At 37.6% G+C, this 18,711-nt stretch overlaps 1 protein-coding gene across 1 annotated transcript in view; it reads right to left on the reverse strand.

Moving 5' to 3' along the window:
• The window catches only part of Tmtc2 (transmembrane O-mannosyltransferase targeting cadherins 2), a 419,447-nt gene that overhangs the window by 71,386 nt on the left and 329,350 nt on the right, over nucleotides 1–18,711 (reverse strand). Inside the window, exon 10 of the mRNA XM_055627937.1 lies at nucleotides 8,088–8,202. Within this exon, the coding sequence (XP_055483912.1) occupies nucleotides 8,088–8,202 (115 nt within the window). The remainder of the gene's footprint in view (nucleotides 1–8,087; nucleotides 8,203–18,711) is intronic.

Raw genomic sequence — 18,711 nt, forward strand, 5'->3', positions numbered from 1 at the left:
AAAAGCTGTAAAGTTAATAAACTTTGGCAACAACAAGAAGACAGAGAGAGTAGAAACAAACAGAATACATGAGTCAAGTCTCTCAATTAGTGAACCACAGTCAGGTTTTAAAAGAGAAGGCCAGTCAGCCTTATTTAGTATATTGAATTTTCACTTTAGTCAAGACAAATAAACAGCAAAAAGACATACCCCATGCAGACATATAAATTATAGGAATAACTAAAGATAACATTGCTCTGGAGAATCAGGCATATCTTACTAATGTTTAAAGGAATAATAATCAGAAACACTTCCACTAAAAAACAATTTTTAGTGGAAGTTATAAAGAAAGTAAAGAAGAAAGAAAAACCCAAACTATAATACCAAACCTGAGCCAAGGCTCTGCTAGACTTGTGGCTTGTTACAATGTGTCACTGCAGTTTATATTCTCATAAATATCAAAGTTCAACCTCAATATGTCAAGAAAAGTACTCAAGTCTGGTATGAAACAGTAAAGCGTCTCTCACAAGGGTATTTAATGAAGGTGCCCTCCACCAAATTACAGATTCGCTTTGGTTCAGATTCACTTGGAAACTTGAACCAGAATTCTTTAGGTCATGCCCTGGGAGGGTTTCCTCCAGAGGAACTTAAAAGCCACGAAGGTAGGAAATTAGAGTAACTTGATACTACAAGGAAGTAAGTGCCTTGAAGTTAGATCAAACAGTAGATATCGAGTATTGAAAGTATGGCCACTACTAACAGTTTCTTGCAACCTCCAATTCATAAGGCTACTATATACTGATCAAAAGAGAAACTGAGGTCTCCAGTAGACAAAATGTTTCTATGGTATCAAGCAACTGAATTTTAAAACGATTATGAGTTAAGTCAATACATTCTTCAATGGTAACTGTGGATAAATGTGAAATGTTTTCCCATAGGCTCCTGTGTGAATACTTGGTTCTTCCAGTGGGACAGAGGTTGAAGGACCTTTGGGAGAAACAGATGCTTTGCTGGAGGTCATAAGTCCTGGGAATGGCCTTGAATTTCCTTATTACTGAAGACCTTCCTGTCAGGTCTCTGCTTCCATACCACAAAGGCACTGTGACTATTACCACAAACTCCTGCCAGCCTATGCCTCTCCCATCATGATGGATGGTAACCCCTCAAACTGCAAGCCAAAGTAAACCTTGCTTCCTTTGCATTGCATTTTGTCAGGCATTTTTATCAAAGCCATAAAAAGTAACTAATACAGCAGTTTAATGCTCAAAGGAAATATTCAGAAGAGTTAATTCAAGCTAGAATTACAACTGATAATTCTGAAGGAAAGGAAAAAACAGGATTTATTATATATGCCGCATATGTACAAAATTAATCTCCACTATAGAACTTTGTTTCTATTATTTAAAAGTCTCAGGAAGTCTTTTTTTTTATTACTAATCAGAAGGTATTTATGACAGCACATAGAAAACCAGGTAAAGGAATGTGTCATTTCTAGGCACAGAATGGTCATTTATAAACCTGATTTATTCTCTGGACAAGAGAGAAAACTCATGAGGAAGTGTTCAGAGTCCATTTTATTGTGTAGGTTATATTTTATATTCCCCTTTTGAAAGAGAGGTTCTTGGAATACTTATCAAGCCTTAATTGTAAAAAATGACTAAATCATTAAGCAGCTTTTAAAAAGTAAGGAAATAAGCATTATTCTGTTCTTTGCTTTGGGGATTCTAATAAACAATTTTAGACACTTCCAAAGTGAATTGTTAAGGATGGAACGCAAGACTTGAGTCTCCCAGACTGTTAGTATACACCTGTTTAAAATAGCTGAAAAATCTTACTTTTCTTACATGCTTATGGTCATTTTTCATTTATTATTTATTTTATGTAGTGTATGGAACATCTTAAAATAGCAAACCCACAATCTCACATATCTAAAACAATGGGAAAGGATGATCCGTGTAATGAAGTATCTAAAATAAATTGCTTATAAACTCCTTCGAGGAAAATTCTGTCAAGACATTAAAAATAGTTATAAGACCTGTAAGTCTTTGTCTCCATTTTTTAAAAGGGAACAGAGAAGAGTAACTGTCAAGAAGAAAGAAAGAAAGAAAGAAAGAAAGAAAGAAAGAAAGAAAGAAAGAAAGAAAGAAAGAAAGAAAGAAAGAAAAAAGAAAGAAGGAAGGAAGGAAGGAAGGAAGGAAGGAAGGAAAAATTAAAGGAGAAACCACACAACTTAGACAGCCTTTGAAGCTTTATTTGTCTTGAGGATTGATTCAAGAAGTCTCTAGTCTTAGCCATTCTGATTGGTGTAGGATGGAATCTCAGAGTTGTGTTGATTTGCATCTCCCTCATGACTAAGGATGTTGAGCATTTCTTTAAGTGATTCGCTGCCATTCAATATTCCTCTGTTGAGAATTCTCTGCTTAGCTCTGTATACACTCACTTTTAAGTGGATATTAGCATTATAATATAGGATAGTCATCTACAGACATAAAGAAGCTAAACGCTAAGAAGGACCCTAGGGAGGATGCTTAACCTCATTCATAATGTCAAACAGGATAGATACCAGAAGCACTGGAAGCCTACTATAGAGGGTCCTCTGTTAGGATACACCCATCAGGGGATGGAAGCAGATGCTGAGACTCATGGCCAAACTTTGGGCAGAGCACAGGGAATCTTATGGAAGAAGAGAGGAGTGGGAATAGAGGGACATGGAGGGAACAGGAGCCCCACAAGGAGACCAACAAAGTTAAAATATCTGAGCCCAGGGGGTCCTGCAGAGACTGATGCACCAATGGAGGACCATGCATGGAGAGGACCTAGACCCCCTGTTCAGATGTGGCTGATTGGCAGCTCAGCCTCCACAGGAATCTCTGACAGAGGGGATCAGGGGCTGCCTCTATCATGAACTCAGTTGACTGCTCTTTGATCACTCACCCCTGATGATGCAGCCTTGCCAGGCCATGGAAGAAGAGGATCCTGGCAGTTCTGATGAGACTTAATAAGCTTTGGGCAGATGGCAATAGTGAAAAACTCCACCTTTCAGTGGACCAGGGGAAGGAGAGAGGGAGAAGAGAGAGGGAGAAAGGGTAAGAGTAGAGAAAGTTGAGGGATGGTGTTTCAATTGAGATATATATTGAATAAATAGTGAAGAAAAATTAAAATTAAAATTAAAAACGAAGTCCCTAGGCTCCCTTAGATACCAAAAACCTCTTGATGTTTAATTTCTTCATATACACAGAACTGATGCAGATCTCCCATTACTTTAAATGAACCCCCCATCAGTTTCAGCACCTAACAGACCATAAATACAATCAAAAGGTGCTCTGCTGCATCTTTTGAGCATCATTTTCTAAGCAAGTCAGTATATATACAAATATATTGTTCCCCTTATATTTTTTGCCTGTAGTTAGTAGAGTTCACAGATGCAAAACCAAAGACTATTACAGGGTAAGTTTGCATTTACCCCAAACGTATACAGACATGTATACACACACACACAGAGAGAGAGAGAGAGAGAGAGAGAGAGAGAGAGATTACATTGATTCTGTTTCTTTTTCATCTAAGAATTTAAATTTTATGTCACCTCCAGCAGAACTAATAAAAAAGTTATTACTTTTAAATTCTGTGTTTGTACAGCATATAATCATTTAATACTGTGCTGCTTGAGTGGGGAAATTACAATATAATGATTCTTGCTCATCTACTCATTCTGTTCTAAAAATTAGGAAAGCAATCAGAACCAGGTGGCATGACACAGTTGGGCAATTCTCACTGCACTGGAAGCAGTGATTGTTTGTACCTTTGTGCCTGAAAAAAAGAAAAAAAAAACAAAAACAGGAAGAGCACATTTGTCCAAGTTGTGTGAATAAAAACAGGCATAGTCCATGATGAGGATGATGTTTCTATAAGTTTTGTATCCTACTGATACAAGATTGGAGTAATTGTTCCAATGAACCCATAAACCTACTTCCTAGGATTTACCATTAAAAAATTTCATTTAAAGACAACAGAGAGGCCATATCATTTGGGATTTACCTATGTGACAAACTGTCACTTTCTATACGTCTTTCTCTTTTAGTAAATATCATAGTTTCTGGGAACTCACATAGCTATAAAGATGAAGAGAGCCTGTGATAATGAATAATGCAGGATACACTGCATTCAGATTCTATCTTTACCAACTTTGAGAAGCAATGATGGGAGCCTCAGGATCTCCAGCTACAAAATGAGAATATCAACGTATTCCTTGCATTTGTGTAGGTAGGATTGGAGAGTGTCAGGTATACATGGAAAACCCAGTGCCAAGGAGGCAGAAGACATCAGAATAAATGCTGCATTCATCCCTCAGCAAGTAAGTTCAATAAAGAAAAAACAACAAAATTCTATGCCAAAGTCGACGAACCAGGTAAAATGTGATTTTCTTGTCTCTTGACTTCTTCTTAGATACCAAATAAATTCATACTCTCATTCCAACTTCCAGTTCTGAGGGGGAAAAGCTGGATATATACCTTCCTACAACATGTTTTTTTTAACAGAAGGCTTGGTTCAATTGTTTCCTCTCACAACTACATAGACATGATTCCACTGAGTTCAAACACTTCAAGTTCCTTTGATATTTCCCTTTGATGATAATCAGTCTGCTTTACAAACAAAAAGAAAAGGTCTCCTCTGGAAGCATCTAGTAGTATTTTAGTTTTATTTGAAGTCCTAAAAGTGTCATCACGTATTGTCAATGTGCATTGAAACTTTGCATTTGCAATTACCAATCACCGCCCTTGTAGGCCTTGTAGAAGTATTTGGTAAAAAGCCACGACATGGATTTCACATTCTTAAGCAAAGCAGAGCCTGGCACTCTTTCACCTTCTAACTTGCTTCTAGCACATGACTCAGGCTTCACCAATGAGATGCCTTTAGAAAATGGAGCAGGCACAACAGGAGGCAGCTGGGCCCCACAGGATGCCCTTCTGGTTCTGAGGGATGGTGGCACAGGCCCTTCACGGCAAAATTTTCTGAGCCTAGTGGCAGACAGAGTCATCAAATATTATTTCTGACAGGGAAGAGTAGTACTTACTAAGTAAAAAGCTCCCAATGAAAGATTTGATATCAAAATCAGCTTAGAATTTGGACCTCCCTGAGAATACTTAGTATACAAAATTACACAATATTGATCGCTTATGACATTTCTAACAAAATTGTATTCAAGGGAAAACAAAAAATGTTTTTTAGTACTTTCAACAAATCTACGAATAGTCTTGGATACTAAAAATGAGATTTGAAGTCAGTTTGTACAGTAAGCACTTGGTTGTCAACTTGACTCCATCTGGAATTAACTAAAACCCAAAAGGCTGGGAACACCCGCAAGGGATTATTTCTGAATTAAATCATTTGAATTGGAAAATCCACTTTAATTCAGATCTTTTGAGGTGGGAAGATGCACCTTTAATTGGGCCACAGCTTCTGCTGACAGTTTACATAAAGGTCATGGAAGAAGAAAGTATGTTCTCTTTGCCTGCTTGCTAGGGAGACTAGCAATTCCATCACTTCACTGCCATTAGAGCTTACATCTTTCAGATTTTTGGTGGGTACTTGAGGCCGGCTGAGACATTCTGTCTCCTGTACTGAACTACTATTGTGATTTTCCATTAAATAGACAACAATTGTTGGACTAGTTGGACCACAGCCTGTAAACCATTCAAATAAGTCTCCCTTGCATGTGTGTGTGTGTGCATGTGTGTGTATGCTTGTGTTTGTGTGTGTGTGTGCCTATATATGTGTATGTATGTAAGTTCTGTTCCTGTAGAGAATCCTGGTTAATACAGCACACAGCACATATAAATACTAGCATTGGATTAAGTTGAAAAGCAGAAAGTTACATAAGATATTCCTGGAAATTGCTACCAATTAAGTAGGTTATGATCAGGTTTCTTCAATCTTACTTGAAGTCAGTCCAAAAAGGTGTTGAGTGACAGCAACTTAATGAGGAGTACAGAGTGTAGAAATCTCCAGAGAAGACTCTAATGATGAACCTAAAAGTTTCTACAATGCTGATGTGTAAGGAAAACTTTCCACTGGTTCTAGCATTATGGTAACAAAGGAAAACCTACAAGTGGAGGTTTTTCTTATGTGTGTATGTGTGTGTGTTTCCCTTGATAGACCTTGAATTCCAGATGGTGATGTTCTATGTAGCAAAACATCTTGCTGATGAAAGTGTTTATGATGACTAAGATGAATTAACCTATAGAAACATACCCTCCCCTCCTCACAATTGCTTACTGTGACTAAGCCCAGCATTTCATTCAGGAAGAAAGCAAAGTGTTCTTCACTATATCAGCACTTAAATGTATCCTCAAATTAAATGTCTTAAAAAAAAGTCACCTGTCATCCTTACATTGAAGACACTTACATTGGGTATACTCTATTTTGTAAACATACAGACAACTAACTAATTGATTCTTGCCTCCTATTTGTATATGTCATTTTTTTCATTGTGTCTCTTTGAAACAGGGTTTAGACTGGCCTCAGAGTCTAAACAAAGACAAACAAGACCTTTAACTTCTGTTTCCACCTCCAGGCTGTTGTGATTATAGTCAGTTTCTAATATACTTTGCTTCTATGAAGTCCTGGGTATTGATTTTGTACACGCTAAACAACTAACAACTGAGCCACATCCTGAACCTATACGTCACATTTCTTTGGCTCACTGAATAAGAAGTACTTTATGATTGCTAACATTAATGCAGAGAGTTCATATAACAGAAATCCAATCATGTCTACATACTGCTTGAACCAAGGTACTTAAAAACTGTCAAAAACCCCAGGAAGAGGACTACGATATAATTTTAATACAACATAATAACAATCTTAATTGATCCATAAAAATTATCTAATATTTGCTTTACACACTGGTTTCTGGGGGGGGGGATCTGTGGTAAATGGATTAGTGGGGACAAAAGTACCACATGAATGAAAATGCTGATGCTGAGACTCATGATAGAGCTGTATCTTGAGTCCAGTGATAAGCATATAAACCTACACATAACAAATTTATAGAAACACACACACACATGGGTACAGGTGCACATTATGACTCCTGGACTCTATCAGTGTCAACATACTGACTGAAAAGGTACTGTAGTTTTAGATGGCATCAACATTAGAGGAACTGGATAAATGTTCCATAGTATTTCTTTATATTCATTCTCACTGCTGCATGTGAATTTATGAAGTTTTCAGTAAGAGGTTAAAGGTGAGGATCAATCCTCACTTTATATGTGTATAATTATTTGTGGTAAAGATTGTGCACACAGATGTCCTGTGGACATCACTAGATGAAACACACTGGTGAGGATTTAGTGGGGAGAAATTCAGTGAGAGTATGGACAAAAGAGCACACATATTTACTAACAAATACTATTCTTTAATCTGCTTGAGTTTCTGAATTTCTTCCTGTCATCTAAAACAGCCCTTTCGGAGGTACTGACCCCCTTTTATCCTAATATTTACAATGAAAACAGTTGACATTTTTTTTTTAATCCAAGTTTTTTGTTGCTGCTGTAACTAGCTTTTGAAGTCACTCTTCTGAAACACAAGCCTTAATGGTCTAACAATGTATTTTTTCAAGACATTGATAGTGTTGAATACAAAGTCACTTTGAGTATTTCATGTATTTAACTATATTTGTATTTGATAATGGTTCCCCCCTATCAAACACATTAACACATATCCCCATGTCACATTCAGTGATGCTTATTCTAATAACACAAATACAGGGGGCACATTTGATGAATTGATGTAATATTTATATTTGAGAGACATTTAGTTAGACAACGATTAAATTTACATTTACCATTCTCTGTTTGTAATAACCATTGGAGGGGGGGGGAGAAGTGGGTGGGAGCATCTCAATAATTTTCTGGACCTTGCAAGCTCATCTTCCCTGCACAATGGATCATAGTGACTGAAGTAGTTCTTATTAATTTTTATCTGGTTAAGCAGCATGATTCATTTAAAAATGTAGGCTATGATGGTGCAGTAGGGAAATTAGTATAATGAAGTGTTTTCTACAAGCGAGAGGATCATAGGTGCAAGATACAGAAACAAAAACTGACCTGAGCATGTGGGCAGCATTGAAGACGACATCAAACTCCGTGCTGTCAAGCTCAGCTGCTTTTTTTGCCATCTCGGCTGCTTCTGTGAGGCGAGATTCTTCCAGAAGAAACTGACCTGCAAAGTAAAATAAGCAAGCTTCACTCAAAAAGTAATAACTATTTGCAATAACAAATAAGTGTGACAGAAGCACTGATCTGAAGCCAAGATTTAATGCCAGGCTCTTTATTTAGTTATGCTTCATATACCTTTCCCATAATTACATGGTATCATGAAAATTCTATATTTCTATGTGCTAAAATAAAATTTTTTAAAAAGGAATCTTCTACAATCTATTCAAGCAGGCAGTAAAATGAACATTTAAGGAAATATAATAAATGCAAGTCATATCTATTTTAACTGTTGGTGCTTTAAAATAATACCCATCCCTGACATATGCAAGCAAACAAGTGTGTCCATTCTGAGAAAAATAATTATTTTCTGCTGAAATTATTGAAAGGACATAGAAAGGTAAACTTAGCAATAAATAACTCTAAATTACAATTAGCAATTAAAGGAGGCTGAACATTAACAAGCTCACATTTTGGAGACTATTTCAGATCAGCGTCGCAAGGGTAGGTTGATGAAGCTAGTGTCACACAATTCTTTAAAACTGTATCTCAAGAATTATGAAATGGTAGCCTACAGATTTGCCCTACTGGCAAAATAACATAAAATATGTCAAAATTTGACCCTATCTATATGTAAACAGGGACAAAAAGGAACTTTTTGAAAGATGGGGATTTCTCAATTGCAACACTAGTTTACGCATAATTTTAAGGAGAGATTTACGTTAAAATCAAATCAAAGGATGACACAGCTATGTTCAAGCCATCCACGCATCTGCAGATTTGCAAGCTTCTGATCTAGTTATCAGTTGTTTTTGTTTCTGAGCTTTCTGGTTTTTTGGAGATCAAAATTTTGATACTAATTACTAATAATAGAAATGATTAGAAAGTCAAAAATAAAAATAAGAACAGAAAAACATTTAAAAGCACAAATGCTCAGGTAGCTGTTGAAAAAGCCCATTGTTTAGTGTTTATTAAAGATTACTGCCCTTAATCTTAAATATCTGTCCTACATTAAAAAATAAAAGAAAAATAAGTTTTAAGAATTTATAATAAGGGCTGGAGAGTTGGCTCAGTTCCGTTCCCAGCAACCATATGGTGGCTCATAACCGTCTATAATGAGGTCCAGTGCCGTCTGCTGGCATGCAGGCATACGTGCAGGCAGAACATTATATACATAATAAATAAATATATATATCTTTAAAAATTATAATAACAGCCATTGCTTAGTTGAAGTATTTTTAAAGTTCAACCTAGCCTATCAGGTTTCATCAGGACTGGCTGCATTGTCTTTCCCTATGACCTGGTAAGGCTGCTCCCCCATCAGCGGAAGGTGATCAAAGAGCAGGCCACTGAGTTCATGTCAGAGACAGTCCATCCTCACTCAGAGAGACAAACAGGATGGACACTGGAAGAGGGAGAAAACAAGCAACAGGACAGGAGCCTCCAGAGAGGGACTCTGAAAGACTTTAACCAGTAAGGTATCAAAGCAGATGCTGAGACTCATAGTCAAACTTTGGACAGAGTGCAGGGACTAATATGAAAGAAGGGGAAGATAGTTAAGACCTTGGTTGGAGTATCAGTCTCTGAAAAGACCCCTGTGCCCAGAATTTTTGGATCTGTTGCTCTCCTTCTAAAGCTCCAGGTCTTAACTATCTTCCCCTTCTTTCCGCTGATGGGGGAGCAGCCTTACCAGGAAGATAGTTAAGAACAGGAGCTTTAGAAGGAGAGCAACAGATCCAAAAATTCTGGGCACAGGGGTGTTTTCAGAGACTGATACTCCAACCAAGGTCAATTCATGGATATAACCTAGAACCCTTGCTCAGATGTAGCCCTCAGCAGCTCATTCACCAAGTGGGTTCTCTAGTTCTGTCTTGCTTTATCACTGCATTTAAGTTTCTTTCGTTTTTATGTCCTAAATGTTTTTCTCATTGAAGGCTTCTTTGACAAATTTCCAATAGTTGCCAGAATTTCATATAATTTACATTCACTACAGTCTAATTTACCACTGAAACCAAAGCATTTCAAAGAGTTTAAGGAACTGATATTAATCATGCTGGAACAAGGAGGGACACCAGAATTTTTCCCATACAGCCACTTCAGTTACAGAGTCCCAACATTCATCTACAGCACAACTTGGAAGTGAGGCATTAGCAAAATACAACTCAGGACCAGTGACACTTAGCAGTGGGAGGGACATAGGTGCTCTTGAGGCTACCAAGGAGGCTACTGGAGCTCAGATTCTGAGAATACTATATGACAGGACCAGCCTGCTAATGAAGATCAAGAAAACAAGGAACGTAGTCATTTCAACAAGTCTCTCTACCATAGCAAATTCTGTAAAGACTGGAAAGTTTACATTTCCACCTGCTCTCTAGTGCATGTAAGAATCATCGATCCCCCATCCCTGCCAGCTTCGCGTGCATGAGTCTGAGACAGAGCTTAGGATCTCAGTTGGTAATAGGTCTGCAATTGATGCCGATGCTGCGAGGGCATGTGCACACATTGAGAACCAGTGTGTTATGGTAAAACAAGATATTCTCCATGATACTATGGATTCCAACTATACATGGGATTAGCTTGTAGATCTTGAGCTAAGCTGAAAATAACCTACACCTGGTAATAATGCATCTATTTGGGGACATAAGGACCAGGTTTCATCTACAGGTACAGGTAAAAAGATGCATATGTATGAATGGCATGGTCAAAGAAGTTAGGTTTACTTTCAATCAGAACAAAGGCAGGCACACATTCTAAAAAACATTTCTTGTCTACATACAGTAAAAAAGCACATGCTTTGTGTTTGATAATTGAGCAGAATTATAAATACACACACAAACACCTTACAAAAAATGCATATTATTCTTATGTGTATGTTCTTACTACAACTTTTTTCTTTTCTTTTTTTCACTTATTAGGGCTGTAAATTGTCTTACCAAGGTTAATTATCCTCATTTTAAAACACTGCCTGTAATCAAAAGAAGAAACAAAAAAAGTCATTGTGTACAAGGCAGAGGGGATGAAGAATAGGGGAACAGATTGACGAAAAGGAACAATCTCCAGAGATCCTGAGACAAAGAGTGTAAGTCATCACACTGACTAACATAAGATGAAAGAGACACCACCAAATGCCCAAGTTTCAATGCTTTTAATGTAGGAATTGTACAGTTTCCTCTTTGAACATTTCTCTCACATGCTGAACCATTTAAACTACTTGGTAGATTTTGACCAAACTTTTATATGACAAGCTTATAAAGATCAATCCTTCATTAATTCCTGGATTTAAAAAACTCCTCCCTTGAAGTAAAAATCAGTAAAAATGAAAGCTGGCTGTAACTTTCAGGATCAAATGCTGCTTTGCATAACTTTTACAGACAGACTCCCTAAATTAATTGGAACTGGCATTTCTAACTAAGATTCCATGAAAAATTCACTCTTAAGATCAATTCAACTAAACTGAAGACTTAAAACAATATTTACTAGGTGTCACAATAATACAATTCTTTTTAGGAAAAACAATATAGCTTCAGAGATGTTGAGAAGGAAATTAAATTTTTTATATACTAAAGTAAATCACAGCATTTACATTAAAAGAGTTGTTTGTGCATGATAGACATTGGAAGCGGGAGAAGACAGGCAACACGATAGGAGCCTACCACTGATGGCCTCCAAAAGACTCTATTCATCAAGGTATTGAAGCTGAGGCTGAGACTCATAGATAATCTTTGGGCACAGTGCTGGGAATTTTATGAAAGAAGGGAGAGATAGAAAGACCTGGAGGGGACAGAAGCTCCAAAAGGAGACCAACAGAGCCAAAAAAAAAAAAACCAAAAAAAACAAAACAAAACAAAAAAAAACCTGGGCCAAGAAGCCCCGTGAAGAAACTGATACCCCAACCAAGGACCATGCATGGAGAGTACCTGAAACCTCTGCTAAGATGTAGCCCATAGACTCATTCTTTAAGTGGGTACCCTAGTAAGGGGAACTGGGGCTGTCTCTGGCATGAACTCTGTGGCAGTCTCTCTGATCATCTCCCCCCTGCCTTGCCAGGCCACAAGGGGAAGACAATGCAGCCAGTCCTGATGAGAACTGATAGGTCCACACCTATCAGTGGGCTAGGGGAGGGGTTTAGGGGGAGAAAAGGGAGGGAGGGCGGGATTGGGAGGAGAAGAGGGAGGGGGGCACAGCTGGGATACAAAGTGAATAAACTGTAATAAATAATATTAATTAAAAAAGAGTTGTTTGTGGAAGATGGCATAGCATATAGTCCTTGAAATATATTCAGAATCATCTAATCCTTAATGATACCACCCTGCTCTTAAGTATAATCTCATTTGGAATTAGTGCATTAACCTTTCAATTGGTAGCAATGTTTCTGCCTAAGACTCTACATAAGATTCCTCAAATAGCAGTCATGGCAACGTTGATTAAATGAAGGTTCAACTGTGTCATTCCACAGCTGATTGAGGAAACCTTAAATTGGCCTAAACATTTTGATATTATCATCCCTGCCCTCTCTTAACTTACTACTCATTTAACACACCAGCGGGATAAAGTTTGCTGCTTCAGAATATTTTCTAGGTCATTTCCTCCACCAGAATCCTATTGTCATATGTATCCCTTTAGTTCACCTTCTTCCCCCCCCCCCAGAAGAAAAGTATTTAAATAAATGCATATTCAATTTATTTAAATAAATTCATGCTCAATGACATGACTAAATGAACTAATGACAGGCCTTTGTGACTAATGCTTTGTCTTCAATAATAATTTTGAAGGTATGGCTTTGGTAAATGACCTCTGACTTAGACAAATCACAATATCAGTGGGGCTGTATCTATAAATATTATGTCTTGAACTTAGGCAAAGGGATGTCATTGGTTTGTGATCGCTGAAGTTTCATCTAGAATATAGCGAAGTAGTCCAGACTTGGTTATGTCTGACCCAAAACAATTTAAACCGTGCAATGTATCTCACATTTAGTGCTGTATTGCCAAATAATGCAGTCATCTGGCAACAGAAAGAAAATACAAGACAGTTTCTCCTGTACATTTGTTTATTTAAGAAATGTATATTGTACCTATTTCATATAAGATACACAGGAATACCTGGAGAGGAGGGACTGTTCAAAAGTAAATGAAATGTTTCATTTTGAAACATTTATCTGCTAGAGGAGGGAGGAGAATGTGCAAACAGTTTAACTTGCAAATAGAATGGGGGTTGAGCAAAGCAGTAAAGGCTCAATGCATAATCTTTTCATGGAGGTGATTATTTGATTTTTTCGTTGTTGTTGTTTAACTATTAGTCTTAAAAGAGTAAGCAAAGAGGAAAGGACAAAGGTAATATTGAGTGATTTTACTAAGACAATGCGGTGTTAGCTAGCAGCATCCAGATTGTGACAAAAACAGGGCCATCATTCCACCGGCAGCCATGTATACCTTGGGACATTTTAAAGGATTCAGATGACTGAAAATAGAGAGCAGGTGGAAGAGTCAGGTTCTGAGTTTGCTGACATCTATTGATAATGACTGGGCAGAGGGAACTGAGGTAAGCAAGTCTCATGGGGGTGTTTCCATTAGGAAAGGCAAGAAATACAGTTGTGCTGAGAGAGAGCTGATATTGACATAGTGATCAGGACTGAGATTAGCTCGGAAGGAGAAGCAGCTGCACAAGATGTAATAGTGCATGTTAATTAGGTCAATCAAAAATATAAAGCTGTTTCTCTTTTAGGGTCTTGCTGAACATCTTTCTAAGCCACCAGTTACTGTTCATTTTAGGTATGCTGTCTCTCTTTAAAGCAATTGTACTCTCCTCTTTCCTAGTTGTATGCTTTGCTTCTATGCTCTTGGCAGCTCCAGTCAACAAAAGTTCTGTTTACAGAAGTCATATGATAAATGTGCCACAGTCACTGTCCAAAAGCATACGTGGGCCAGGTAACAAGGAAAAGACACCCAGGAGAACAATCTGGACATCCTATCATGAGGTTGAGAGGGTCTGGATCTGTCCCTAGGTGAACATGAGACCAGGAATCTGTCTTTAATTGGACATGTAACAAGAAAAGTGTCCAGTGCAAAAGATATTAGAGAATGAGCAGCCCAGGGCCTCATGCTCAAGTGGATGGGAGATCAGAAAGGTGAAATACATTGTCGGATTAATGTTTCCCATGACTCTTTCCAAAAGGGTTATGTAGTTATGTACTAGTCATGTAGTTAGGACTGACTCATGGGAAGATTAGAGTGGCACAAGGAGATGAGAAGAGCTGAGAAGGATTAGAAATGACAAGTGAGACAAAAGGGAGAGTGAGAATCCCATAATATGTTTAAATAGATTCAATGGCGATTGAGTGGGAAAACAGAAAACAACACAAAACCGAAAAACAAAAACAAAACAAAATCAAGAAGTATAGGTCCATGAATTGCTTTTCTGACAGTCTGTCACACTTTATATTCTGAAGATGGAGGAAAAGACATTGCTTGGCAAGGAGCCTAGCTTAATCAATAAATACCAGAGGTGAGTAGCCTCATTTTGTTAAACAATATTGCATGCATTATGCCAGGGAGTTGGAAGGTAAGCATTAAGGTGGACAAAAGGATTCAAAGGAACCTGCTATAGTCACTAAAAAGTGACTATGCAATTCACTTTTCCAGAAAATTACAGTTTTTATACTTCAGCAGTGCATACCCATGGTTATGATTTGTTGAGCAATCATATGCTACACACCTTATGGTAGAATAAGCGACTCTTCCTAACTAGCCAGTAGCAGTCATCTTCAGTTAAAAACTAGAACAGAGCCAGGTGCTGCTGGCACACGACTTAACTCACAGTACAAGGGAGGCAGATTTCACTTTCCACATCAATTATCCATCAAGAAAATGTCCCACAAGCTTGCCTACATATCAGCCTGATGAATGCATCTATTAACTGAAGGGCTTTTTTCCTTTCAAATTATTCTATATTCTTTCAAGTTGACAAAAAAACTAACCAACACACTTGGGAAAAAATTGTGAATATTTACACAGTTATTGTATTTGAAAAATAAAAAATACACACAATGTTAATTAAATACATATCTGATGAATTCATCAAATAAATAACAAAAGAGAATTCATGTGAAAGCATTTCTGTATTCCTTATTTTTTATGCTGCAGCACACAGTTCATCTCTATTAAATACTTACAATTGGTTGCTGTAATTTTTCTGCTATCTTTTTTTACACAATACCAGGAAATAGAGAAAGTTGGTTATATTTTAGTATTTCATTACACTACAGATTCCTTCACAAAATAACAACTACTTTTATAATTTGAAAGAGATGTTGTGAATAAATCCATGTAGGGCACCTGCCCTGAGTCTATCTGTTTTTTCTTGATATCCTTTTTCCCTCTCCTTCTTCATACTGCTCAGGATCTCTCTCTACCATAGTGACAGCAACATATAAAATCTCTCCTGGTGTTCTCAATTACACAGTAGTGAGAGATCCATGGTTTTCTCTTTGTTCATAATCTCAGTCCTCTGTGTGTGTATCACCACCAGGCACACTGTAATTTTAGTGCCCACTATAAAGATCCCTATGCTTATTCTAGAAGTAACAGTAAGATGTGGCAGGTTGAAACTGATACCATCATTAAATGTTATCCTCTTAGTTTGGTCTTAAAAGAGTTTTCCATATTGACGTAGTAGATGGCTCTGCAGTTGGCAAAGGGAGCACTGTGATGTGTCACTGGTATTAGTTGGCAGTGGAATTGGGGAAATTTCCACAATGGCTTTATGACTTCAGTTTCTCATTCTGTTAAGTGGACAGAACCAGCTCGGTGGCGTGAATGCCTTTGGAGAGATTAAATAAGATGATATATGGTACTTTCTCAGCACAAAATAGTCCAAAATATTTATGGAATTACTGTATTTTGATGAGTTAACATATAATTATCAAACTGTATTTGATTTATTCATCATGAAAAGTATTCTTTAATAAAGAATGCATTTAAAACACCTTTCTCTACTTGTTTTTTCTTTCTTTCTTCCTTGGTAAATGTTTATGTCTTGAATGTGTGTACATATCTGTGCACATGCCTGTGTGTCTTATGTGTGTGTGAATGTGCACTGAAGAAGAGGGCAAACTCATGTACCTTCTGTCGAGGGTGATGTACCTGTGTTTTGTTTTGTTTAAATTGGAAACAGGAATGCTCACTGGCCCAAAGCTCACTAAGTAAGCTAGGCTGTGTGCCTTGTCTGTCAACTCCCAGGGGTCTGTCTATCTCTAATTCTCTACCCTGTGATTGTATTTATTAATTTTTTACTTAAATTTTATTTTAACTGTGGTTTCTTGGGATCAAATTTGGGTTCTCATCCTTGCAAGACAAGCATTTTGCTCTCTGAGATACCTCCTCAGCCAATTTTGCATCATAAAGTTTATATGTTGAGTTTTGGTGAGACAACTATCATTTTATATGTGTTCTGAAATTCTACTTACAGTAAGTATTTAGATGTTGAACCATTTCTTTTTCCTCCACCGTCTTCTTAATAAAGAGTGAAGCCTCTAGCCCTATTTTCTTCATTAACTGCTACTTGCTGGGTGGTGTCACTAAGTTTAAGTAGTGAGAATTCTGTAGTGAGAATCTTAAACCTCTTCCAGAATCCAGCAATGTGTTTATCAATCAACATACTAATTATTGGGGCAGAGTTGGAAGTTAAAACAAAACAAAACAAAACAAAACAAAACAAAAAAACCTAATTCTAATGGAGCTGACAAAGAGGCTACAAAGATACAAATTATAAAAAACAAACAACAAACCAACAAAACCAGTCAGTTAAATGCTGTTAACATTCTTAGGAAAAATAGCTTAATTAGAAGGTGTCAATTGTAGGAAGAGGAGTCTAGGGACAATAAGACCAAATGGATACTTTTTGTTTGTTGTATACTTGAAAATGAATATGAGGTCACCAGATAAAGTTATAGAAATAAAGCGAACAATAGAGAACCCTGAACAGAGAAAATACAGGAGACAGAAGGAACAAGTGTATTTGTAGGTTGTTTTTGGAAAGACAAGGGAAATATTTAGCTATGGTGCCACAGAATGAAGAAAATCCAAATTGTAAGACACCAGGAATCAAAATCAATGCTCAGTGAAGATCCTCAAGTGTGAACAGAGTACCAGGAAAATTCATGGTTTGCCAACTGCCAACTAGAAGAAAGATAGCCCTAAGTATTTCTGAAGCTGGGCATCAGTCATTCTGTCTTCCGGTTAAAAAGAAAGGCTTAGGTTGATTTAACAGCTATGATTACCTGGATTCTTAGTTGACTACACTATTGATATTAAAGTCCTGAGAAATATATATATTCTCAGGACTATATATATATATATATATATATATATATATATATATATAAAAATATATATAAATATCTATATCTATATCTATATCTATCTATCTATCTATATATATATATATATATATATATATAATGCTTTAACTTCCTCCTAGTGTTTTCTGTTTTTTTATCTATCATAACCATCATCCTACCTCTGTGGGATTCACCCCTCAGATATAGGAACACACCACAGTGACATTTATGTATGAAATGATAGTTACTGGTCAAGCGACTTCCTTATTCAGAAATTTCCAGTATAATTACAGTGGAAACAACACTTCACTTGTCCAACACATACACATACTACTGTGTACGCATGTATGGTTTGTGTGTAACTGGAGTTGTGTGCCTGCCATATCCCATGTGTGGAGGCTAGAGGACAGCCTTTGTGAGTTAGGACTCTCGTACTTATGCAGGACCACCTTTCCTCACTGAACCACCACATTTGCCCCAGAACGCTGCGCTCTTGATTTGGACTCTGTTTTTAAATATGATAATTTATGAACTATTTAGGATTCGTTTTTAAAAAGTAAGCGTGGGAGAAAGTTGGTAAAAGTCTGTGTTTGACCTTTCCTCTATGAGCCCTGAAAGGAGAGGCTCTGTCTATTCCTAATTAACATCAGAAGCAGATTGCAATCACGTGAGGTTGACTTTTTTGTGCTACTTCAGTTTTAGCCATTTCAGACAAAAAAGAGTAATTTTAAAATTAAATAATGGGGGGGCGGAGCCAAGATGGCGACTAGCACACACAGTTTCCAAGCTGTGGAAGAGAAAAAGTTCTGAGTTGATGAGTGGAAGAACTTCTGAAGCCAGGGAAACAACGGAGAGACTTTCTAAACAACAGGGAACATCGCCGGAGGTGAAAACCTTGGTCTCGGGTCACCCAGGGACTTGTTTGGGGAAGGTGAGAAACGATCCTTTGATCTCTCGGCACTCCCCTCCCCCAGACCTCCCTCCTCCTCGGCACAGGCACAGCCGACTCGCCTTTCTCAGCGCAGACCTAACTGCCTGGGGCCTGCAGCCACTGAGGCGGAGCCCCAAGCCCTTTATCGGCAAAGGCCAGCAGTACTGTGTCTTGGAGCCCCAGATTCACGAGCGGCGGCTGCACCATCCTCCCAGGGCCCAAGTCTGCTAGACGCCATACTAGCTCCG

Source organism: Psammomys obesus, unplaced genomic scaffold (assembly GCF_907164565.1).
Source record: "Psammomys obesus unplaced genomic scaffold, mPsaObe1.curated_primary_1811, whole genome shotgun sequence".
Classification (NCBI taxonomy): domain Eukaryota; kingdom Metazoa; phylum Chordata; class Mammalia; order Rodentia; family Muridae; genus Psammomys; species Psammomys obesus.